Genomic DNA, 27,572 nt, shown 5'->3' on the forward strand with positions numbered 1-27,572 from the left:
ACATAAAAACTTGGCAAGTTGACTTGGGTGTCACACCAATAGGTGGTTCCATTTATGTTTCGCTTGCGTTTACGCAGCTATTTTTATCAAGTACTTTCTTGGTTTTTTCTCATTTTGTCTTCAATCGAGGACCGCCTGCCCGGTACTGACGATGCCCAATAGGCTGAAACAGCTGTATACCGGTGGCTCTTAAATTGAAATCAATATGGGAATGATCAAAGGGTACTTATCTATTTATTTTTTGATTTTCATGGAATTATTTTCCAGCAGCTTGACTGCATTAACCTTTCTAGATTTCATATATATATATATATATATATATATATATATATATATATATATATATATATATATATATATATATATATATATGACAGTACTACCAACTGTCGAAAGCGCTCGCAGATAATTAATAGAAGATATAAAGCTTCAAATCCTTTTTGTAAAATTTAATATTGAAATATATATTTGAATCCAAATTTGTACACATGCTGATAGATGTAACAAGAATCGTTGCCAAATGTAAACATCACCGCCTTTGTGAATGGAATGCCGAAGAGCTAACCGATTACATTTTTTTGTCGCTCTTGGAAATACCGAAACCACTGCAGATGTAAGTGAGATGACAGATCCGCATTATCGAACGCTTGCCGAGCGAGCGAAACGCGCCAAGTAAAGCTCAGATTTGTATTAAACGAACACACCTGCTCTTGACATTCGTAGATCGTAGCAAACTCGTAGGAGTTATTTACTTTTACTGGCGTGTTTATGTGTGAAACTGTCTTTGACAAATGAGAAATTGAATTGTGCTAGAAAACAAATTATATTTCAGGAATATAAAATAAAAATAGTAAATATTGCTTGGCAATTTTCAGCAATTGATGCGTTTGCGGAAAAAAACCTAAAGAAAATTTCATTGAACTGGTGGTCTTTAAAAAATGGCGATGTTTGAATCAATTTTTACCAGAAACAATTACAGAATATGAATATTTTCTCAATGAAGAAATGCGCCATGTGCTGTTCATGAAGTACCTTTATCCGAAAACCAGTGTCTAACATGGCTTTTGTCAACTATAATTCAACTACAGTAGACCCTAAAATTTCAGTGCACACTTGAAAATGTCCCGAGGTTATGGGAAATATCGCCGAGGTGGTGGATCTCACCCTAGTTTCCATTTTGATAGTTTATTCAAGGAAAATAGCAACAGACCTTCAGCTGCTCGATCTGCAGCAACTGTAGGGAAATGGGGAATAACCTCATTTACGTCCATTCGTACTTTGAACGGTTAGTGGATTTTACAGTGAAGTATATGTGTTCTGAACATTCCATTTCAGGTTTGTCCCGTTCTGAAAATGATTCTTCAGCTCCTGTGACTGATGCAGCTCCAAAACCAAAAAAATTTTTCAAAAGCCGAAACACTGACCCACCTGATTTGAGTCCATCATATTCCAGGTCTCCCCCAAGTTATACACCTCCTAAAAAATCCAAGATAACTTATGAGCCCAGTGATAGGACTACAAGAGCCTCTTCACCTCGTAAGTTTTTCTCGTCCAAAAGCACCACTTCAGAGAAGACTGTTCTAAGTTCAAATGTAAATAAGAGTAAGAATAATGAACCTCCAAAACCACCAATAGTATTAAGAATATGTAGAGGAAAATCACAGTTGTTAAATGATTCTGATGAATCTGAAAGTACACCTACACCTTCTAGCACACCTTCGACCTCAAATACAACCTCCCCCAGAGCTTTAAGAGATACTTCTAGGCCGTCAAATTGTAGAATCACGAGATCAGCCAGGCGTAGTATGCAGCAGGATCCAAGTAGCTCACCAGCTACTGCAGATACGCCTGCAGAATTTTCATTATTTACTAGCCCAAGAGAAGAAAGTAATTTATCGCCACAATATATTCCTGCTGAGAAATATGAGTTAGAGCGGAAGGCAATGTACGATAACTTATTGAGGCCGAGTTCTCCCAAAGATGAGAATATTGTGGAACCAAATTTAGAAATTAGTGAAAATATCATTTCCAAGGAACAATCTAGTGAGGAAATACCAAAAGAAGAGGTGAAAGAGGAAATGAAGATTGAAAGTAAACAGGAGGAAAGTGAAGAGAAGGAAGTGGACATGGAGATTGAGCCGATTCCAGCACCATCTGAAACCATTCCAGAAGATCCAGTTCCTGAAGAGGAAGAGGGAATAGAAGAGCAGGCAGATGAGGAAAATGAAGTAGAAGAGCCTAGCATGCCCAGTCCGCAAGTGGAACCTGAAAGAGAAACAGAACTTCCTCGAAACCCCACAATAGATGAAGAGTGGTCCACAGACACTGATTCCAATAGCACAACTCTCGAGTTAGAAGTGAAACAGATACTTCCCGATCCAAGTTACACTGTAAACCAAATATCGGAACATAAAGATGAAATTATGGATAAAATATTAGAAAAGCCTCCTGAGCAAGCCCCTCCTGTAAAACTGGTCATCTCTAAGAAAAAGGGAAGCATTTTCAAAAGTCGAACACTAGTTGATGACAGTGGAAGTAAGAAACGTAGAGCTTTATACAAGCATAAATGGACTGATGATAATAAGGATGATGCCAAGGAACCGAGTAAAGCTAATGAGGAGGGTGATACCTCGATAAATAAATCCCCAAATACGAATGATGACGGATTTGTTTTCAAAGATGATCCTTTAGAAAGAGTAACAAATGAAGTTGATGAGCAAGAAATAACAAGTGTTAAATGTAGCAAGTCTGATAAAGGGGTAAGCACTTTGGATTTATTAGTTTATAGTAGGATCAATTACAAGAAAGGCTATTGCAATATTCAGAAAAAAATAAATTTCTTATATATTTCTTTGTGATGACTTTCCGAGGTCTAGTATAGTAATACTGTGTATCAATCAATCAAAATATAGTTTACTGTCTTTAGATAATTTTCTTGACAAAATCTCAAAGTTACTAAAATGCAGGCTTTTATCACTAAAGCTTCTTATGTTATAAATCATAACATATCAATTGAAAAATTTAAATAAATTGGTATTTGGAATTCATTTTTTACATATTTGCACATTATTTACCTAGAAGATAATTTCAATTCATATTTGCCAACTCCTTTTTTTCAATTGAATAAATTCTATTTCAAATTTGAATATAAATGATTTGTTGATATTATTTGTGGATGACGCAATTACTGTTCTATTGATATTTGAATTGAACAATAAAATTAAAATTGTTCTGGTAACTTGCCAGAGTCCTTTTTATGTTTATAAATTTATGGAGAAATTCATACAATTCATTCCAGTTAAAATAAGCTACCTTAAATAAGTCAGGATGATTTTGAGACTATAAAAAATGTGTGAAACCCATCAACTTTGGTTTTCAGGGAGAATCATTTCCCTACGTAGAATTCAATTCTTTGTCAGCTCTTTGCTAACAATCATCATGTCAAAAATTTCAAATGGAAATAATAGTCCAGTGACATCCTAATTTAAAGGTTTTTCAATTATGTATGTAACATGTTTGACAATACAATGATAAACAATACAAACAAAAAATCTTCTAAGTTTTTACTCAATTCCAAACTTCTCAAGATTCATATAAGGAAATCTATATTAGACTTAATGCACACACATTTTATAATTATGACGGAACCCTACAGATATGATATTACGGGAATCAATAAATTATATTTTTATAATAGATTAAAACTTAAAATGGAGTAACCATATTGACTATCTAACAAATAAAGTGAGGAAGCTTATATATAAATTTTATCAACTACGAGATATCCTCTCTAAAAATCTCCTTTTATTAATTTACAAATCACTGGCCGAATCACTCTTTCGTTATGGTATTCTAGTATGGGGAGGAATGTACAAAAATGCTCTACAAAAACTAAATGTCATCCAAAATTATATATTAAAAATAATATATAGGAAAACAAAACGTTATCAGACAACACTACTTAATAATGAAGACGTTGGTGACATAAGATCTCTATATTTTCATAGCCTATGTATATATGCCTACAAATACAAGCAATATCAGAACCATCCTTCACATAACTATACAACCAGAAGTACTACAAACCATCACTTAAGAATTCCCAACTGCAACAAAAATATTGTTCATAGATGTTTAATATATACTTTACCTAAAGCATTCAACCTTCTTCCATCCAGTATAAAAGAAAAAAAAAATTTCAAGAAATTCAGTGTTCTATCAAAAAAATATATTTTTCATAATTATTACACCTTTCTAAAAATACTGAATAAATAAATTAATGCAACATTTACACTTATTTGCTGACATACGCTTATGAAGTTTTCATTATGTTTTAATATTATTCCTAAGCCATTTTGTTACAAGACTTATTTGAAATCCGCTATATAATAGAGTTGCACAATACAAGTGTTCAATCACTTAGGTGCCAAACTCAGTAATGTAATCAGAAATTAGTATAGCTAACCAAATCCTCGATTAACTTGCTGAACTATAAAATGTATAGTATATTTCCTAGTAAAAATGTATGGTATATATATATGTATGTATATATGTGTGTGTATATATATATATATATATATATATATATATATATATATATATATATATATATATATGTATATGTGTGTGTGTATATATATCATATCATATTTATCATATTTGTTGTATTGTTATCATTTTCAATTGTATAAATTGTATAAAAATTGTATATTGATTTTGAGAATCCTATTGTTACAGTGCTTTTGTATAATATGATTATATTAAATATTAAATATATTAAATATTAAATATACCAAGGCAACCTACAGCTGAAAAAAACTGCATTAGACCAATAATCATAGCTCTTGTATCTTTGAATGCAATTTTACTATCTGAGGAAATCAAATTAACTCAGAATTTGTTCCACTTTATCAAAAAAAGGAAAATCGTTTCTGTGTAGAGCCATCTGAAACTTCATAAAAAACTCGGTAAAAGTTGTTTCACAGCAAGAAATGGGAATCGCCTATGAGAATTTAAAAATCCAACCTAAACCTTTAGCATGTGAGCTACAAGAAATCAATTACATTACTTGTAGGGAAAAAGAAAGCAACTGTTTTTTATACCCACTACTATCATAAGAAACCCCAATGATGGGCCCTTAGAAACAACTTATAAAGCATCAAAGCCCAATTCAAATAGAATGACTATGAACATAAATTCGAAAGAAGTTTATAAAATGTTCTATATTAACATTCAGGGCTTTAGTAATAAGTTCGGTGAGTTAGAGCATTTCTTGTCAGAAACTGATATCGATCTTATCCTGATCACTGAGACGTGGGTTGATGAAACATATTTAAAAAGTGTTATAATTCCAAATTTTAGCCTCACATCATTTCATTTTTGAGGACACAGAGAGATGACTTGAATCTGAAATTGAAAAGTATAGACTTGTCTCATTTTTGCACAGAACAAACTGCTGAGTTTGCTGGATTTGAAATATTATCGCAAAAAACATTTATAATCAGCACATACAGATCACGCTTAGGGTAGGGAGTAAATACTTGTCTAAATGGACATGTGTCGGGATTAAAACTCAGATTACATTTAATCAAAGTGACAACAAAGTCAAGTTTGTAAAAATGTTATGTTAACCTATAATTTGACCGACAGGGTGGTTGAAGACACCAGGGTTACTCCCAACAGTATCAGAAGAATTGATATTTTCACCAATATTGATGAAGAATTCTCAGTTGAAGTAATCTAACCTCATCTGTTTGATTACTGAAGCATACTTTTTCTGTCAGATTTTCTGTTAATATCAATAAACATTATGCTTCCAAAAGAAGAAAATAAGAAACAAAACAAAGAAAAAAAAATCGAATTTTAAATTTAATGAAAAACTCACTATCAAAAATTCTAGTTATATCAAACAGAACTAAGAATGAAGTGGATATTGTACCAATTGTATTTGTACTTGTAGTTTCGTCCTACAAAGACGTCCTACAACTGATACAAGTTTATTGTATTAGTTAGTAAATGTCCTTGTAGGACGAAACTGCAGTAACCTTAGTTATAAATAAAAGTGGTATAAAAACATAGAAAGATTTGTTTCTCATTTTTCATGATGATGTCCTACAACGTAATGTAGGCTACATCTATCAATTTATTAAAATACATCTATATTATTGCATCTACATTACGTTATATAAATAAAACCTTTTGACTCTAAAAGGAACATATAAAATATTTCAAACCATTTTTTGGATTATAGAACACGTCCATAATATGAGTAAAAATTATTTTTTAATAAAAAGTCCTTATTTCATATTTGAACACATGGAGTAATAGCTGATTCTCTGGATACAGCCAGAAAGTGCGTTAAACAGGGTAATGAAATTGTAATGAGTACATTTTTTTGTGTTGATGTTTTAAATTTTGGAATTTCTAGCCTATTAACTCTTGTTTCATATTCATGTTGGTAAACTGTTAACTTTTCCATATGAACTTTTACAAAATTTCGTATTTCAGAATATATGAACCTCTGGCCTTTAATAAGTGTTTTCCTTCGAAAATATTATAACTTTCATCATAGTTAATGTTGAACAGATAGGACATGATTGTATGCCAAAGCAAAGTTTACGTTTACTAACTTTTTTTCATACAGACATGACTTTATTCGAAGAATTTTGAGCAAATATATTCAAGATGGGTGTCAACATTTAAGTTATTACAAAAAGAGAAATCTACGGGTATGGTTTTTCTCAAATTGAAGTTGATAAAAACAGGTTTTTCTTTATTGAGAATTAATCCATCTCATTGATAACTTCTTTGATTGACGACTTGTTTATTTTGTGGAAATTCATGTTCACTGAGTATACACTACAAAAAGCACACTTTTGTCTATTTTCCATGATATTTCTTTATTGTTGACTAGTCGGCTATTACATATAGCTATTACAATAGCTGAAACTAGTCAACAATAAAGAAATATCGTGGAAAATAGACAAAAGTTTATTTTTTGTAGTGTATCCTCATTGATAACTGTTGCAACTTCTTTTCAGAGTTCCCCAAGCAAATAATTCTTGCAGTACAACTTTTATGAAATACTGCGTTACATGTTACAATACTTTTTTCACTCCTTTTTTTTACAATATTTACAGAATATGTTTACCGTTATGTTGCTGCAAAATCGACCTTGGAATATTTAGATCATTATGAAATAAAACAATGAAATATATTTACAAATTGTCATTCATAGAACAAACAAATTATACAAACCCAAAAATTGACAGGACCATGATTCATTGTTTGAAACAAAAATACGTATTGTTATCCATTTGACAAATTATAAATATAAACATTCAGATATTTGTGAACACCATAACAGTTTCACAAGAAAATCAAACCCTTTAGAAATGTTTCAAATCAAAAGTAAAGTTGGTTAAAATTCATTATACCTACTGGATTTAAATATTTTACTGAAAGATTCTTTAAATAATTATTTTATTAAATCAATTGTAATCCTCTTTTATTTTCCCGATAATGTTTTATATTCCTAGGAAGCGTGTTGAAGGCTTACAGTGAATATTTTTATATTTAATCTGTTGAATCTTGTCAGTAAATCAACTACTAAAACTGTTTTCTGAAGATTAACATTGAATAAACTAACAACGTTAAGAGAATGTTGAACTTTGTTAGTATTCTAGTGCAGATTGTGTGAGGAAGGGTTTTGCAGACGAATTGAAATCATAAAAGAATCAACCGTATCAGAAATTTTGTAAATCCCTAAATTTTTGAATATTACATTTCCATCTCCAAATAAAGATATATATTGGAATGCTGAATACTAGTAACAAATACAATGTTTCTATTGCATATGCATGTGACATATTATTGTGAATCTGACCCTGACAATCAAGCAAGTACTAAACTTTTCACTCTGTATCACTTCCATAATTTATACAAGAAGAGATTGCTCAAAATTTAATGACTTTCAGAATGATAATAGTTCAGAAGAGTTTACAGTACTCTGTGAGGAATCGTACTGTTCAGTTCTATTATAAGAATTTTTGATACACCTAAATTATTTCTTTGCTCTTATTCACACCAACACTATCAAAAGTGATAAAGGATTCACATATCCACAATGCTATTAACTCTGTGTAACTTGATTTGACAAAACCAAACTTGATTTGACAAAACCATTTTGATGATTGATAAAAAGATTTTTGAAGTTTCATAACATATTTGTACCCCAGATGATCAAAGAATTTTTATCTTTTATTACTAAATTCTCGGGGTTGCCATGTTACTCAGAATATTAATTTAGCTTGATTGACTTTTTTAATTCAATTTCTTTTCTTTTTTTGGAAATACCAACATATTAGGACATCCTATATAGAATATCATATCTGATTATTGTGACATTGTTGTAGTCAAATATCATTATACAAGTCGTATAGATTTGAATATACCATTAGAAGAAAACACCTGGTATCAGAATAAGATGTACCAGGCGAAATGTAATCTCATATTATTTCTTGTATTTTTTAGTATTATACTGTTGTGAGGAATGTCAAAAAAGCACATCAAATTCAAGAAATTGGAGAATTTCAAGAATTTAATGACGATGTTGAATATATTCTTGATGCTTTGCAAAGTAGTAATCCTATCAGCACCAGGTGTTTATCTGCAATAACACTGGCTTCCAAGTGTATGGTTCCAGCATTCAGAATGCACGTGAGGGCACATGGTACCGTTGCCAAATTTTTTAAAGCATTACATGATGCCACCAAAGATCAGGTATGTGTAATTATGATAAGACAGTTTCATCCCTATATTGATTTCTATGCTTAATCGAATGTGGTTGACAATGTTTCTTGTTGAATGTTAAAACGCCCATTGCTTAAAACATATTTGAAATGAAGAGAAGGTAAATTAATGTCATTAAAAATTACTAAGATCAGGCTCGGCAACTAAAATGTTGCTAATTTCAAAATTGGTTTCAGTAGATATTTGAGCCCTATTTTATGATGAGTCACTTGTCATGATCTTCAACCTGCCACGTCCATGCCCCAGAAATGATAAAGGAGGTCGACATTGTTAATTAACAGAAGAGATAAAGGAGATCAACATCGTTAATTTACTAGCTTGTGACTATATTCTATACAGAAATTTATGCATCATCAAGAGATGATGAGTATGTGTAATTATGATGACTTAAAACTAGTCATCTCATGATGACACTAACTTGGTTAGCAAAACACGCATCAAGAGACAGCATTTTTGTTCTGGTGAGGGGAAAGTGTTCTCAATAGGGTCTGTATTGAACAAATATAAAAATATAAACAATAAGTATAAAATGTAAATGTATAAGAACGTCAATTTGAAAAGTGTAATCTGAAATATAATTGAATTAATACTATGTGCTTCAAAACTGGTATTTGAAATAGTATAATGTCAGTTATAACAAAAACTTTATAAAAATAATCAAAAAGGGAAAAAAAATTTAAAAATTCAAACCGAGCTATTTAACAAAGTTGTCTTGGGGTGAAATCCGGCCTATTCCCATGAGACCATTGTCAATTTTACTACCGCAGTCATTTAACTTCTCTTAGGTTTCAAATCTGTTGGTCTATTGCAAAGACAAACTTCAACAGATTAGAACAACATTGACTGCCTTTGCACTGGACTGGAAAATAAAATTTGGGTTTAACCATCAAATTTTATCATTTGAAAAGATAATATTTTCTAATATGTGTGATTGATGACTTGTTTACTTTATGTTAATTCATGATCACTTAAATGAAATGCATAAAAAACACTTTTGTCTAAATACCACTGTTAGATTTTATTTATAGGACCGGTTTCGGGTTTGACTCCATTATCAAGTATAAAACTGAAATCTTAAGTTTGAAATATCGTTTATATTAGACTTTCCAGGTATGCTGCAGAACAGTCTAATATAAACGATATTTCAGATTTCAGTTTTATACTTGATAACGGGGCCAAACCCGAAATCGGTCCTATAAATAAAATCTAACAGTGGTATTTAGACAAAAGTGTTTTTTATTCATTTAATTTCGGTGATAATAATTTCCCTCATTTTCAGAGTTTGGGCTTATGCACGGCTACAGTTATGTTTGTGCTAAGTCAGGATAGGCTAAATATGGATCTCGATAGGGACTGCTTGGAGTTAATGTTGAACCTTCTTGAATCTGATGTCAGTTACCAGCAGGCATTAGATGTATGTGGTTTGAGTTCAGCACAACTCGAGAAAAACAAACAGAAAGTTCGAGAGTTATGTGCGGAAATACAAAGTCAAGGACATGCTCTACACCTCAACCTGGAATCCATAACTGTGAGTTTAGAATTGATCATTTTTTTATAAAGTCAATTGAATACCAGTAATTTAACAATGAACTTTTTTTAGGTTGGTCAACTTGCCATGGAAACGTTACTAAGTTTAACTTCCAAAAGGGCTGGTGAATGGTTTAAGGAGGAACTGAGAGAACTTGGTGGGTTAGAACATATCATGAAAACAATCCACGAGTGTTGCCGACAAGTTTCTGATTACGTAGTTACTTGGACAGACACTCTTCTTGATAAACTGAGAAAAGTTGACAGGTGTTTGAGAGTCTTGGAAAATGTAATTTTGGGTATATGATTCTTGTTGCACATTCGTAATTGATATTTTTAATTTTCAGGTAACTCACAACAATGAAGAAAACCAAAACTATATTTTGAAATATAATGAGGGGGTCACATTGGACACCTTGGTAAATCTCTATAAACTTTGTGATGGTGAAATTCCACTGTATCCCATAACAGATATCACAGATAAAACCTCCACAGGTACTATAATAAGAGAAGCACTCTTGGTCACTTTGAAGGTTCTTATCAACCTTACACATCACTTCAATAAGCAATGTAAGTATTTTTTTCAACTTCTGTCTCAATCTTGAATAGATTTGTTGGCAGTTGAATCCTTTTTTAACATTCAATTTGAGTAAAGGACAGAGTAGACTCGGACAAACTGACAAATCAGCTGACATGCTCTCAACAAAGAAGGCACTCACATTATCTCATTCGAAAATACTTGATAAAACTCAAAATTAATATCCAAGAGTATATAGAGAGGCAATAGAAATTCAAAACCACAGGGATGATTTCATTAGAAAAGAAGAGGCAATGAACATTAATAAAATCTGGCTACCTGTCCTCAATGATACACAAACAAGGTTTAAAAAAATCTGTTTAAATTCTGTTTTTCCGTTAACCAGCTGTCGCACCCCTACGAACGACAACCCTCAAGTCGAAACTTGTGCGAGCTAAAGATTAACGAGGTCTTACCTTTTAACGTGTGATTCCTAACACGGGTTGGACGATAGCAAGTGAAAATTGATCGTTCAGACTAGGGTTTGAACCACTGACCAACACGGCAGTCAATTCGAGTGAGTGAATAAAGCACCCATGTCGAACCGCCTGGCTACCGGCCGACCGGTCAGCTAATTCAATTAAGAGAAACCAAGCCACGCCCTCCAATAGTAATATAAAACCAGATTCAAATACCTGCGTTTCTGCGTTGATCACTTCGACCATTACCACATCGTCTTTGATATTGTCTACCGCAGTAGTAGACGAAACATCAGGTATGTTTTAGATAACAAGTGTAACACTAATATAATGAATAACAAGGTTCTCAAAAGTATCTTCTCGGTACTAGGTCACGTACTTCTTGATTTTGTCAATACTTGTTAAATGGGCACTTTCGAGATCAACTCCCTGTGCCTAAAGTTAACAAAGCAAATGAATCCTTCAACTTTCGTCCCATAAACACTCTGCCTCCTTTAGAAAAGGTGTCAGAGTTAGCCACTTATAACCAAATTTGCACATATATTGAAGACAACAACCTTTTGATGGGGTATCAATCAGGTTTTAGATCGCAACACTCATGTGAAACTGCTCTTCAACTCACCTTGTATAAATGGAAACTGTCGATTGATGTAATAATAATAATAGATCCCACTCTGAATTTTGATTGCCATGTTAACCACATAGCAAAAAAAGTAGGAAAAAACATTTATTTGTTAAAAAATCTCAGACCAGTTGTGAAATAGAGTATCTGTTTAATGGCATTCCATGCTCTTATACAGTCTGTATGTACTTATGTCATATTAGTATGGGGACATTCTCCTCATGCTTCCAGAGTATTTGGCCTTCAGCGGAGAGCAGTGCGTGTTCTTACTAATTTAGAGTATTGTGCTGAAGTTAGAGATAAATTCATAGAATTGAAAATACTTACCATTCCATCGAGATATATATATATATATATATATATATATATATATATATATATATATATATATATATATATATATATATATATATATATATATATATATATATGAATGTATATTATATGTCCAAGACAATCTCAATTGGTATAAATCTCAGAGCAGCATACATAACCATAATACAAGAAAAAAATAAGACATAAGAATGAGTCTGAGGCTACAAAAATCTAGAAATGCTACATTATACTATGCTCCAGAATTTTATAATAAATTACCAGTACATATTAAAAATCTAGAGAGGAATAAACTAAAAATAGTTTTAAAAAATTACTTTAAGTACAGTAAGGCTTTTTATAATTTTGACGAGTATCTCAACACTACCATCATTATTGATATGGACTGACACTTGTACTTGTATTTTAGATAACAAAAGATTTTAACGTGTAAATTATATAAGTGTGTTTTATACATTGTAATTTTAATTTATTTAATTTATATTCATTTTGACTTGTGTAAAACTTTATGTTAAACAGCACCAATAAACTATTGTATTCTATTCTATTCTAAACAACGTCCTATCAAGCCAAAAAGCAATTGATATCGGGTCCCCCAAGGGAGTGTACTTGGCCCTGTATTATTCATACTCTATTTGAATGACATAAATGTTGTTAGTGACTGTCAATTCATCAACCTCTTTGCAGATAATACTCTCATTGCAACAAGCGACTCTGATATTCATAATGCTGTCGCAAAATTAATTTGACTCTTGAAAATGTGGAAAAGTTTTTGAACATAAACAAACCCAAACTGAATACCACTAAAACGAAAGCTATGATATTGACAACACAATATAAATATAACTAAATTGATATCAACTCCATTAATATTGAGATCTACGGCGAAACTATTGAAATTGTGGAAGAATTCAAATACCTGGGCTTCATTTTTGATAACACTTTGAACTTGAAAAACACTTCCAGTATATGTGTAATAAAATTTCTAAAAAAAGTTTTTCTTTACTAGGATTAGTAGATAACTAACATTTATCTATCTAATTTGACTGTTTGTAAAACAATAATCCTGCCACAGTTTGATTAGTGTGCTACTCTTATATCATTACTAGACGGTAATTCTATCTCTACTCTACAAAAATTACAAAACAGAGGAATGCGCTTGTTATTAAAATGCCATAAATATGCTCCTATATTATCTATGATTAATATTCTGAATTTGATGACGGTAAAAGATAGGTTACAATATTTTTCTATGATATTCATATTTAAAATACTCACTGGAAAAGCACCACATTACTTCAATGAATTCATTACATATAACCATCATATTCACAAATACGATACAAGAGGAAGAGATGACTTGGTTGTCCCACGAACTAACCTTGCAAGAACAATGAATTCTATATTTCACAGAGGACTCTTGGGCTATAACAAGCTTCCTAATGAAATTAAACAAAGTAACACCCTCCAACTCTTCAAACGCTCCTTATCTCAATATCTATGAGCACGATATTATTCCAATTGAGTTGTTCATCATTCTTCTCTCTATTAATCTCTTCATCATTTACTACTGCTATGTTTTACACACTATATTCTACTATATAGGTCTTATATATTTTAGTTTTTTTGTATTTTGTTTAATAACTGATATATTTGTATAATATTTATTTATATTAGGATATCTATTTCTAATAAATCTATTTCTATAAATCCTGCAGATCACGACCAAAAAACACGAAAGATAACTTTCACATAGAAACGTAGTATTTATTTTTTTGTAGTGTTACTTTTTCATTGATATTACTGTCAATAAAGTAAGGTGGGCAAATGCGTGGCATGCATTGCAAAGTTCAATTTCAACAGAACTAAAAATCAGTCGTTGATACTAGGATAATATTTATTTTTGCTCTGGATAGCGCTCTGAATTCTCTGTTTTCAGTTGTAAGGCTGTCATTTCTTAACCTCAAAGATTACAAGTCTGATTTACGAACTTGCCCCGTGTAACAAAATTGCTTTGAAAATACATGGCTTACTTTACAATAATAATATAATATAATAATAATAATATTCCTTTATTTTATCATTTGAATGCACAAAGCTTACATAAATGATTAAAAACGTCAATATTTTAGTTGCATCATTACATTGGGCAAGGACATGTCAACAATACAAATTTACATATACATGTATATATAAAAAAAAATCAATTATATAGTTTAAAAATAAAAAATTATTACCATAAAAAGAAATCGTCTATGGAATAACAACACTTACTAAGTAGGATCTTTTTCAGTCTTGATTTAAAAATATTACACTATTACATTACGTATATAATATATGAAATATAAAAAAAAAACAATTTCATTGATAAATCTGTGTTAGTTTTTCTAACAGTGTTTCTGTTGGGTGTTGATGTCGTCATCTTGCATGGGGTTTTTTGTCACAGCATACTTTATGCTCTAATGATTTCTACATTGTTGTTTTTTTCAGCAAACTTCTGAGTAAGTAACTGCAGTCTTACCTAAGAAACATTTTCAACCAATTCAAACAAATATTTAAGAAATTATTAATTTTTACAGCTATCGGCAGTCATTCAATTTGTTCTTCCATAGATATCAAATCTTTTAACACCTCTTTTAGATAATGGAAGTCCGAACTTGTAACATTAATCAAGAAACATTTTCAACCAATTCAAACAAATATTTAAGAAATTATTCATTTTTACAGCTATCGGCAGTCAGTTAATTGGTTCGAGGCCAGGAATAATAGAAACAAGTCTTCATTTGTTACTCCAAGTACCAAACTACATACCCGAACAGAAAAAGTTTGAATTGGGAGTACTGGTGAGTATGTTGATTTTCCAAAGAAAAATTATTTCAAAAAGTATGCATACATGAATAGTAATATTCTGTGAAAAATTATTAATTTGAAGGAAGAAAAATACAAATACCAATGTAAATTGTGTCGGAGATGTGTATATCATCCGATCTTTCTATCAAATGAATTATTATTAAATTCATCAATGTATTCGAAATAGATATTCATGGGAAACTCTACTCAATCTAATTGCACCTTATAACATGCCAGGAATTGCATGTTGAAAAATAACACCTTTAACAAACTAGGCAAAGTGTGCAGACTTGTTTTTGAATAACAAGAAATTGATAGCCGTACCAATAGCAATATCAGATATGCTGATGTTTGACTGCGTTGAGGTTTCACCATCTGAAGAGAAAGAAAAAGCTCTCATCGTTTTTCCAATTTCTCAGTTGTTTTTGCCGCTCTTTTGAACTCTAGAGGAAAGCGAACTGTATGCTAGATCTGTTTGAAAGGGTGAGAAAATGTTTTGAGGTTCGAGTATATTCGAAGTAGATAGTGGAGATAGCAAGTGGTTTCAATTGACTATCTGGTCGTGGCTGAACAGAAAGTATGTATAATCCACAACAAAGGGTTGGGAACTGATAATTTAACCATAAATTTGAGATTACTATTGAATGGGCTTAAATTTGAGCTATGTTGAATAATTCAAGATAAAAAAAACAATTTTATAAATAGTTATGAAAGCAGAGTGAAGTGAAAGTAGAATGAACAGTATACTTTCCTGAATCTACCGCATTTATATCTTGTAATAACTGGAGAACGTTAATAACTGGAAAGATTTACTGAGCTACAAGGAACAGACAAAATAGAAACTTTGGAATAGGTGGAGCATCAAACATATTCATGTACAGTCACGTGAGCAGGAATATACTATGAAATTTACATTACACCTACCTAAATGGTCACCTTCGTCTTCCAAGTTAATAATTGGACCATGAACCAACTATAGGGGGCAGGATCAGGAAATAGGTCAATGAGAAATGTAAAGATTTGAAAATAAATATGGGAACACATATGGAAGAACCTCAACATTCTTGCTTGAGGAAGCTATTGTATAGTGAGCAGTTATCTCAGGAAAATTATAGGCAACTCGCTGGACACAGTTCAGTTAGAGGACCCCTGAACAAAATAGGATTGTATAACGGAGACATTATCTGTGGTGAGACACTAGATCACATATTAGTGATTAATGGGCAATCCAAGTTATGTCTGAAGAAGATGACAAACATGCAACAAAGAAATTATACATAATAGAACATGAAAGAAGATTTTTGGAATGGGTGTCATAAAATTATGAAAAATGCAATATGCCTATAAAATTGTAGTATTTTTCGAAGACTTGAAAGAAGTGGATAGTTTGGCGGTTCCTAGATACTAAATAGTATAATATAATTTGAATATATTCGTTGATAATAACTAACGAGTTTTCTGTTTTTATTTGTAATGTCCCATTTTTAGGTACTGATGTTGCTGATAAATCTCATTCAAGATCAAGAAGCCAATAAAAAACTCTTAACAGAAGCTAAAGCACCCTCTAAACTTGAAAGCATATATTCTCGTAAGTTTTCAAAAGAGAAAATATTACTCTTATCAACATATTCTGTGATAATTTGTGTATTTTTTCGATGATTTTAGGAGAAGAGAGTGCTGTGGAGGCCTTAATTGCACAATTCTATCATTGGGAGGGATGTGCTAAGGTAGCCGAGAGTAAAACAAATGCTATCCTAGATGGTGAGAAGGATGGCGAAGATACTCCGACTCCTAAATCGAATGAAGAATTTATTGAAGAGACTGTTGCAAAGTGTAAGTATGTATTGAAATATGGATTACAAGTTGCCAAATGTACTCCAAAAATGTATGTTTTCATACATGAAATTGTTAAAGTTATGTACAGTGTCTGTTCAAAAAATAAGGTGCATTTTCATTTTTCTCAAAAAATATTCATTTATTCATCAATTTCTATTTTGTCCCCCTCAGATATAACAGACCTGTGCCAGCGTTTTTCCAATCCTCGAAGCAGTTCTGATATGTACTTTTTTATATGTCCTTGAGCTCTCAGCAATTTGGTTATCTCCACAATCGTCGCAAAACGCCGTCCTTTCATGGGTATCTTCAATTTTGGGAACCGGAAAAAGTCTTAGGGTGCCAAATCTGGTGATAACAGTGTCTGAGACATGATTACAGTGTTGTGTTTGGCCAAAAAATTATGAATAACTTTTTTCGAGATCATTTGCCCTAACACCAAACTGATATTTTTGCACTCGACGCGCGTTTCATCAACAAAGTTAGCATCCTCAGGAGAAGAAAATTGATACCTAGTCTAGTCTGGTTAGTCCTTATATACTAAAATTTATTACCTGAGGTTGTATACCTGAAGTGCAATATGGAATTTCTCGGTAATTAACTATCGGCAAGTTCTTAGAAATTATTCTCTTCGTAACAGAAGATTAAAAAGCGGGCTAAACGGGGTATACAACCTCAGGTAATAAATTTTAGTATATAAGGGCTGACTAGACTAGGTATCAATTTTCTTCTACTGAGGATGGTAACTTTGTTGGCGAAACGCGCGTCGAGTGCAAAAATATCAGTTTGGTGTTAGGGCAATTGATCTCGAAAAAAGTTATTCAACTTTCACACCAAAGGTTCCAATCTCATCGTTATTCAAAAAATTATGAACAAGCAATGAAGAGTGAGCAGGTGCATTATCGTGATGCAAATTTCGACACTTCTTGAGGGTGTTTTTCACAAACCATCTTAGGCAATCAGTTCCTTGGTAATTTATTATAGCTCTTGATTAAATTATCAATTCTCTCATAGTAATCCAAGTTGTCCAATATCACAACCTCATTGCCTCTCAAATTATCTGAAAGAGCAATTCGTTCAGACAAGTCTCTAATTAAATCTAAAGAAATGAACTTTAAACGTTCAAGCCAGTCTCGAATATAACTACACAGTAGGTTGAATGGACTGACGCCTATCAGAAAACAACTACTCCCCTGGCTAATACCACGAAGGGGATTGGATTATATCCGACAGGCGTCAGTGCAGGAATCTTCACAGAAAATTTCCTACATGTACAATTGGCAATACAACTGAAAGAGTTGACCTTCAATTTTGGAACGGCCACACTTGCAGACCGGTTTCGGGCTCATTAGCCACTCATCAGTGCAAGATAGTGGCTATCATCGACCTAAAGTCAACTATATTCTATAATTGAAAATCGGAATTCTTTCAGAGTATTTCATTCCTCTTCCTAAGTTGGAGCGAAACAACAAAATGTCACTCCATCTAGTGGACGAGGTACTAACCAACCGCATATCCGTAATTTGCCCGATTCCTCTGAATAAGGAGGAAAAACTTTCTTATTAGTCAGTGGGCTATGCTTGAAGACTGGCAGTAAACAAATCTAAAGAAATGAACTTTAAACTTTCAAGCCAGTCTCGAATATACCTACACAGTAGGTTGAATGGATTGACGCCTATCAGAAAACAACTACTCCCCTGGCTAATACCACGAAGTGTGTTGGATTATATCCGACAGGCGTTAGTGCAGGAAATTTTCTGTGAAGAAGTGAGAATTGAAAACAAAAAATATAACTATAAGCTGGGTGGAATATGTTGATAACTGAGTTAATCTTATTTGTAAACTTTCAACACCTTGTAGAGAAAAAATTGTACATTTTTCAAGGTTGGACACTTTTGATCAGCTTGATTTGAACTTCATCATACCAAAAATTCAGCAAATCGATTAAAGGATGAATTATAAAAAACAATCCTTTTCGCAATTTTTGTCATCATCTAGTGTTTGTCTCATACTGTAAATAAATTTTGTTCAAGAAGTATGTTTAATGGTTCGTGGTTAAGTTTCCCTAAAGCTCGAAGTAGAAGAAAAATATACAAAATGTCACCAGAAAAACTTTTAAATATGGGATGGATATAATTTTATTATCAAATAAAGTCTTACTGACGTATTTGAATTCTATTTATTTGACAACTGTAATCAACATCTTCTTTCTACTAACAAACTTGATTTAACTAAAAATATTATCAGACATCACATAAAATAAATAAAAAATCTATATACAAAGGGAATGATAAAAACATACATTTTAAATCCAACATTCTCCCCCATTTTGAAATTAAAATAAAAAACAAAAGAGAAATTTCAAAATTACATTATAAATTTCACTCGAAACCATAACGATGCGGAGCTCTGACTTTTCGCCCCCTTCTTGTGACTATCTCTTTAGTTTTCTCTTTGATGCCTTGCTCTTCTGTTATGTAGTCCTCATCAGTTTCACCTTTGACTGCATTCATTTTCTTTTCAATTTGAAGAAAATTGTTAATGTCCTCTTCCGTCGTCACTTCTAAAGGATGTAAATGCTGAAACGGTCGAATAAGTTCCCACTGTTCACTTTTATTTTCGCTACCCTGGGTACGTCATCTTTTCCACGATAAATTTCCAATACTTTTCCTATAGGCCAGTTTATTCGCTTTACATTGTCGCTGCTGACAAGAACAACATCTCCAATTTTTAAACTACCTATTTTCCTTTTACCAGTTTGTACGAGTTCCGCTAGATACTCCTTTCTGAATCGGCTTCGGAGTCCATCTCTTATCTTTTGCAGGTATCTATGACGTTTCACTAAATGATGTCTGTCTATGATATCAAAATCTGGAGTTTCACTGGTAGATATATCCGAAATAAACATAGAAGGGCTGAGCGGTTTTAAATTATCTTCTTCCGAAATATAAGTTAAAGGCCTTGCATTAATTATGGCTTCACAATCGCATAAAGTCGTCATCAATTCTTCATAAGTTAAAGTTGCTTTCCCTAAGTTTCTACGAAGTAATTCCTTAATTACTCTGACCATACGTTCCCACCAACCGCCCCACCAAGCGGCTGTTGGAGGATTCTGACGCCATTTGATTTTTCTAACTGTAGAGTAGTCCATAACTTCATTCCAGTCTATCTTCTTCAAGTAGTTTTTTGCTCCAATAAAATTTGTTCCGTTGTCAGAATATATAACTGAAACTCTTCCTCTTCTCGCTATAAATCGCCTCAGTGATGATAAAAATGCGTCTGTTGATAAAGATTTCACCAGTTCCAGATGCACTGCTCGATATACTGCACAGGTAAACAGTACGATCCAGGACTTCTCTCCCCCTTTCAAGTACAATGGTCCAGCTAAATCTACTCCCGTTATCTCAAAAGCGAACACATTGTTTATCCTATCTTTCAGTAGTGGCGCAAAAGGCGTATTTATGCATTTACTTCTGAATCGTTTGCACTGAACATTTTTCTATCACTTCTTTAACAAATTTTCTTCCTTTCAGTATCCAAAATCTTTCACGAAGTATTCCAAGAAGTGTTTGAGTCCCTGAGTGAAGATGTATTTTATGTTGTTCCTCGATCAATTTTCTAACAATATCATGTTTATATGGTAAAACAACAGGATACTTGAAATCATTACTATCATCACCCAGTATAAGTTTAGTTTGTACACGTATAATATTGTTTTTGTCTATCATCAAATGAAGATTTCCAATCGACTTTTTATCCAAACCAAAACTTTCTCTCTGTATAAGTTTTAAAATACGAAGTTCTGCCATTTCCTTTTCATCGAAAGTTAATTCACAGGTTCTTAGTTGATTTTTCTTTGAACAGTTATTATAAAATCTCAAAATATAACCCATCATTCTCACAATTTTCGTATATTTGGAGAAGTATCCGAAATATCTGGAAAAATCTTCATTTTGTGCGAAGTTAACAGAATTCGTTTTTCTCTGTTCAATATTCATATCCTCCGTTGAACAAATTATTTCTGTATGGGGCCAATTTTCTGGACTCTGTTTTTTAACCACTGAGGACCTTCCCACCACTTTAATTTAATCAGTATATTCGCAGTGCATCCTCGTGATGCAATATCTGCCGGATTTAGGTCCCCTGGTACATGATACCAATCATCAATACTACTGCACGAATTTATTTCTTTCACGCGATTCCCCACAAATGTATTCCAGGACCCTTTGGTTTTTATCCATGTTAGGGCTCCCATGGAATCACTCCAATAAAATGTTTTCAAGTGTTTCATCTCTTCCACTCTCTTAATGTATTGACATAATCTTGCTCCAATGACTGTACTTAATAACTCAAGTCTTGGTATTGTGGTGTTTTTTGGTGCTATTCTAGATTTAGCCTGAATGAGTTGTAGAACGACTTCCTTATCTAATCATCTAAAAGAACAATTCGTTCAGGCCAGCCTCAACACCCTACACAGTAGGTTAATGGATTGACACCTATCAGCAAACAACTACTCCCCTGGCTAATACCACGAAGGGCGTTGGATTATATCCGACAGGTGTCAGTGCAGGATTCTTCACTGTCGGATATAATCCAACGCCCTTCGTGGTATTAGCCAGGGGAGTAGTTGTTTTCTGATAGGTGTCAGTCCATTAACCTACTGTGTAGGGTGTTGAGGCTGGCCTGAACGAATTGTTCTTTTAGATGATTTGATTTATAGCCAGTCTTCAAGTATGCCCACTGACTATACGTGAAAGACTTCCTTATCTGTTTCTGTTCTTAAAAATACACAAGATGCATATGCCACTTTGCTGGCATCGCAAAATACATGAATAGAAACATTTTCCTGAATGAAATGATTTAAATTATTAAGCGATCTAGGGATTTTACATACATTAAGGAAATGTAATTGTTTCATCCACTCTTCAAATTTATCGATTATGTCACTAGATAATTCTTCATCCCAACCAATTTTTAGTGTCCATGTTAACTGTAATAACAGTTTCGGAATCAACGTTACTGGACATGTGAAACCAATGGGATCAAAGATCTTTTGAGCTATTGACAATAAACCTCGTTTCGTTTTAGGTGTAATATTCAAATTAATGAGACTGGATAAATCACAATGTAGAATACCTCTTTTGGAATCCCATGAAATACCTAAAACAGACACGTTTCTTTCATTGGAAAAGTCGCCAGCAAAATTATCCGATGAATTATATACCCATTGTGTGAGGTTGAATTTTCCAATCGACATTAACTCTTCTGATTGACTAATAAAAGTGTCCAATTCTTCAATATTATTGACACTGGTGGCACAGTTGTCAACGTAAAACGATGTTTTCAATTTATCAGCAGTGTTTTTCAAATGAATTGGTGCCCTATCTAAATGATGACTGATAGTTGCACCTAACAAGAAAGGGCTAGGCCACAAACCAAAAACCACTCGACAGTGCCTAAAGATTTTCTTTTCGGTTTTTGATTCATCTACCCACCAAAGAAACCTCAAATTGTCCCTTTCATTGGGATTGACGGCAATTTGCAAAAATGCTTTTTCTATATCAGATGTAACTCCTATTAGTTCTATTCTGAATTTTATCAACAATGAAGGGATCAATTCTAACAGATTAGGACCTTTTTCTAAGCATGTATTTAGTGAATTTACATTATTATCCTTTGTTGATGCGTCGAATATTGGCCTAATTTTAGTAGTAATACTATTTTCTTTAATAACGGCACGATGAGGTAAATAGTGACTTGGCATATTAATTGAATCTCCCTTAACTTCTTCTATAATACCTAATGATTCCCATTCTGCAAAAACCTTACTATAATCTTCAAATTTTCCTAAACTGATTAACTTTTTTGTTGAAGACAATGATCTTGCTTCAGCTATTTTTTTATTGTTAGAAAGTTTTGGATGACCTTCTTTCCAAGGAAGATTTACTTGATATCTACCATCATCTGTCTGCAAAACCGTTTCTTTAAAATACTTTTCCGTTTTAAAATCAATAATTTCTTTTGGTGTGGTATTTGCAGGCTCTTTTATACCCAAAACATCTAATTCCCACAAGTCAGCAATAGAAAAATCAGTAAAACCGGAAAAAATAAGATTGTTACTTGTGTTATGGACTTGTTGTACCATTATAGTCCATCCAAGATACGTTTCTATGGCAACAAGTCCATTATTCAAAGTTTCAATATGCCCTGTTATTAAATTTCCAAAAATATCTGCCCCTAGCAACAATTCAATTTCTTGTGGAGGATTATTTATACCAATATCACTTAAAATAATGTTTTTATTCTTCAAATAGTCTATAACAGCTAAATCTCGAAATCTAGGTATATAATTACATATCTTTTTCTGTTCCAATACTGATAATTTGCAAGAGAACTCATTTTTAATGTAACTTATTGCAATATCGTATATATTATGGAGATTAGGAGATGATTGAAAACCACCAAAAACACCTTGTATAATATTTTCCTTTCCTGATGGCTTAAAATTCAAATCTTTTGCAAATTTCGATGAAACATATGATCTTTGAGAACCGGAATCCAGCAAAGCCCTGACAAGTTTATGTTTATGATTATTTGTCACTTTGACAATGACAGTTTGTAAGAGTGTGTCAGTTGAAAAATTACTTGTCAAAACATTTTCCAATTTTTGTTTGGAATTTTCATCTGGTTGAACCTTCTTTGAATCTAAATCACAACACATTATTGGAAAATGTTTCCGTGTGCACATTAAAAATCTTACAAACGCTTTGCAATTTTTGCTGATATGATTGGTTCTCAAACAAGAAAAGTAACCTTTCTTTTCCACAACTTTTGCTTTTCTCTCTTCCAAAGAAAGTTTTTGTGCAGCAAAACAATCTTGACTTGCATGGGTACTATTATTACAAAATATACAGTTAGGTTTTTTACCTTTGAAGGAATCTTTTGTATTAACTGTATACAATGCTGCAGCAGAATAGAGTTCAGGCTCACCTTGCAGTAAACGTACTATTATGTTTCGGCTGCTCCTTTTCAATTCCAAAACTTGTTTTTGCCAAATTTATTCTTTCTTCTGATTCCACCTCGGTTCTTTAGAAATCTAACAACATTGTGAGATAATTATCAGAAACAAAAGTATCTATTTCATTTTTACTATGTATTTTCACCTTCAAACTACGATGTCTTTCCCAAATCTTGAGTAACTCACTCGGAAGTGCGGATTCAACCAATGGGAAAAGCATTGCAGCATACTTTTCAGTTGTCACACCTAATGACTCCAACACTCGTAATTGAGTCTCCAATCTATCGTATAAAGATGATAATGACATACCTGACTTATTTTTGTTTACCTGGTGAAGAACTAGGTTCAGCAACTCTCTCACATAAACCTCAGTCAGAAATTCGTCTCTAGCGAACCGTACTTTCAACTGACCAAGTGCTTTTTTGTAGTTTGCGCCGGATGGAGGAAAACTTTCCACAAGTTCCCGTGCTGGTGATCCTTGTTCCATTGCCTGCACCAAATACTGAAACTTGTCTTCTAAATCGATGTCTTCATCCTGGTCTATATTTTTAAACTGTCCTCAGAACCCGATCCAGCTTTTCACATTTCCGTCGAATTTGGTCAGTTCTAACTTTGGCAATCTGAATTTTCGATTGATTTTTTCACCGTAAGAAATTTGTGAACTGGTTCCACAATCTGCTCGCATTTGGTTATCTGCCAATCGGATTTCGCATTCAGATTTATATTTGATTACTTCAGCTCTGTAAAACTCCATATCGTCGAACTCTTGTTGAACTTCGGCATCGTTGAACTTTCCGGAAAATAACTTCTCCTTGAAGTTCTCATCAATAGTGAATATTCGATCACTCTTGTCTTCCAATTGTCTTAAGAGTGATAGTATTTGTGCCTTACTAATTTGCTTCGTACTCAAGGCTACATCTAGGTCGCTGCTAGTATTGCGAAAATGTCTTCGCAGCTGCTCTCTTTCTTTCTGCATAATATCCATCGTCAATAATTCAGTCATGTCACGGTCGCCACTATTTTAAATATGGGATGGATATAATTTTATTATCAAATAAAATCTTACTGACGTATTTGAATTCTATTTATTTGACAACTGTAATCAACATCTTCTTTCTACTAACAAACTTGATTTAACTAAAAATATTATTAGACATCACATAAAATAAATAAAAAATCTATATACAAAGGGAATGATAAAAACATACATGTTAAATCCAACAAAAACTATTACTTCTTGATTCGCCCTGTACAAAATCTTGAATTAATCAATTTTGAGATATTTAAACAATAAGCATATCAAACAGTGCGTTACTTGTTTTGGTCACATCTTCATTTCATAGGGTTGATTGAGGTTTTCATTTTGAATAATGCTGCACTCGCTCTGTATAAAACAATATTTTTTATGAAAAATCAGCCTAAAAGTATTGCTTCATGTGCAAGCAGTATTTGTGGCGCAAAATATTTTTATTTAGGATGTTTTCCTGAAAGCAATATTACTCTAAAGAAATGGCCACTTGCCAACTTTGACACACTGTATCTCGAAAACTTGCCATAGGATTGAGTTGGGACCAGGAACACTTTTGATCAGCTTGATCCATTTTCCATAAAAATGGTGGGGGGTTCTTTATACCCGAAACATAAACACGTACATGATTTAACAAAGTTATAAAATTTTAATTTCAATCTCGAAATATAATTAAAATCCGACTTCAATCCGGAAATTTAATTAAATTCGACAGGAAACTCGAAATTCAGTGAATCTTATTTTCAGGAAAGTTTCTGACTACTCTACACCTTCGTAGTATCTACATATCTGTTTGTGAAAATTGTTTTTTACCATCGATACTAATAAATGGCAATTTATTTTCATTTATATTTTTAGTGTTGCAAAAAGCTGGTACCCATATGGAATTTACTTTCCTGGCTTCGTACATAGTTATGTTAATAGGCTTTCTCATAATGGAAAATCCAGAAAGGCAAGTTTTTGTGAGGCAATTTCTGAAGGGCGGCAACTTCAGTGATATGGTCGAGCTGCTCAAGAAATTCTTCAATTTTATGAACTTAACTGCATCGGTGAGTTGTCAGTTGTTACAAAATTTTGTTTGCTATTCTAAATCAATATTTTTGTGTAGACTGAGGCCTCTAGTGTTTGTGCTATTAAAGCCACAGAAAAAGTTATCAAATTCTTGGAAGAATGTGATAAACCTCCCCAAGCTGTGTCTCCGGAGAAACCTGTTGCCTTTTATGAAAATATGGGAATGGATTTAAGCTATAGGTTGACACCATAAAAGATTTTATATCATATTTCATCTGGAATGAAATATTTCAAGAAAACCATAGTCAAAAAGGTAGGTCTTCTACATCCAGTAGATTATACAAGAGAGACTATATATACCTAAATTTTATTTTTTATGTTTATATCACTAAGATATTTTGTTTGAGAAATTCTCTGAAATATTATCAGTGAACATCATCTCAATATATTATTTTCCTACAAATATCTTGGAGACAAATCTCTAAATTGTTTATGTTTTCATGTACATGTAAAAAGAATTTTGCACAATTTGTGTTCGAATCTGTTTTCAGCAACATTACAGTAAATTGTATTATGATATGAAAAATAGGTATTTTAAAAAAATGATCTATCCAGAGAACTTTTCTGAAAATCATTACTAAATTTGTGAGAGACTGATCCCCTATAACCGTTCCAATTTCAACATTCGAGCAATATTTTTTAAATTTGTAAATTTCCACATTTGAGCAATTTTTTCCAAATTTTGTAAAAGTTAATAAAGCCCCTTTGAAATATTGAAGTAACTTGAATGTTATATGTTACTGATTTTCATCAAGTATCGGCCAATTTCATCACATATCTCTATAAAATAGTCTCCTAAATATGCCACCTTGTAATCTTTTTAATTAATTGGCACATGATAATTTCATTTTGTTTTTGGAATATTTATGGCAAATAATTGATTGAGATACCCACTACATATTATTTGGTATGGCGTTTAAATATATTGTGACACAGGTGTTTTATTATTTATGTTTTCATGTCGTTAATTTCTGTAAATAATTTTATATTTAGTTTTATTGTAATGTTTCTTATTTATTATAAATAAACTTACAGATTTGTTCCAAGGATTGTTTAAAGATGTAAATATATATAATTACGATTTTTAATCATCAGTAGTTTTATTTCATGAAATTTTCAATTAACCTACTAATAATAAAACGAGGGGAAAATATTCAATCCTGATAGTACTTTTATGAATGGTCAAGAACAATCCTATCATCAAACGGATCATCACTTGTTTGACTGGTAGTAATTACTCAAGAGCATCATTGTGATTTATGTTAGATGGTAAAGATACTGAATTTGTGAGCAAACCTAAAAAATGATAGATTAGTTGTATATATAACATTGGAATTGGTAATATCTTATAAATTGAATCTGGCAATGAAGTTAAATTCGTTTTTATGCAGTTCGAATATTTAAGGACCACACACAAGCCTTATGGAAAATGGCATTTAGTGAATTCTGCTGATTTTTTGGTGTGATTTACTTTTCAATGTCCT

The 27,572-nt window shown here is 32.4% G+C and overlaps 1 protein-coding gene across 1 annotated transcript; it reads left to right on the plus strand.

Annotated features, from left to right (window-relative positions):
* The first annotated feature begins 731 nt into the window (after nucleotides 1-731).
* On the plus strand, nucleotides 732-27,177 carry wapl (cohesin release factor wings apart-like). The gene is made up of 11 exons (XM_023174302.2): nucleotides 732-1,285; nucleotides 1,336-2,759; nucleotides 8,533-8,781; nucleotides 10,091-10,339; nucleotides 10,412-10,627; nucleotides 10,686-10,908; nucleotides 15,017-15,132; nucleotides 16,628-16,727; nucleotides 16,805-16,972; nucleotides 25,876-26,066; nucleotides 26,126-27,177. Exons 1-11 carry the CDS (start codon nucleotides 1,120-1,122, stop codon nucleotides 26,279-26,281), a joined length of 3,258 nt encoding a protein of 1,085 aa, XP_023030070.2. The 5' UTR covers nucleotides 732-1,119; the 3' UTR covers nucleotides 26,282-27,177.
* The last annotated feature ends 395 nt before the right edge of the window (nucleotides 27,178-27,572 follow it).

The sequence above is a fragment of the Leptinotarsa decemlineata genome, unplaced genomic scaffold, assembly GCF_025532065.1.
Source record: "Leptinotarsa decemlineata unplaced genomic scaffold, Ldec_3_MD MMD2_tig00003335_RagTag_RagTag, whole genome shotgun sequence".
Classification (NCBI taxonomy): Eukaryota; Metazoa; Arthropoda; class Insecta; order Coleoptera; family Chrysomelidae; genus Leptinotarsa; species Leptinotarsa decemlineata.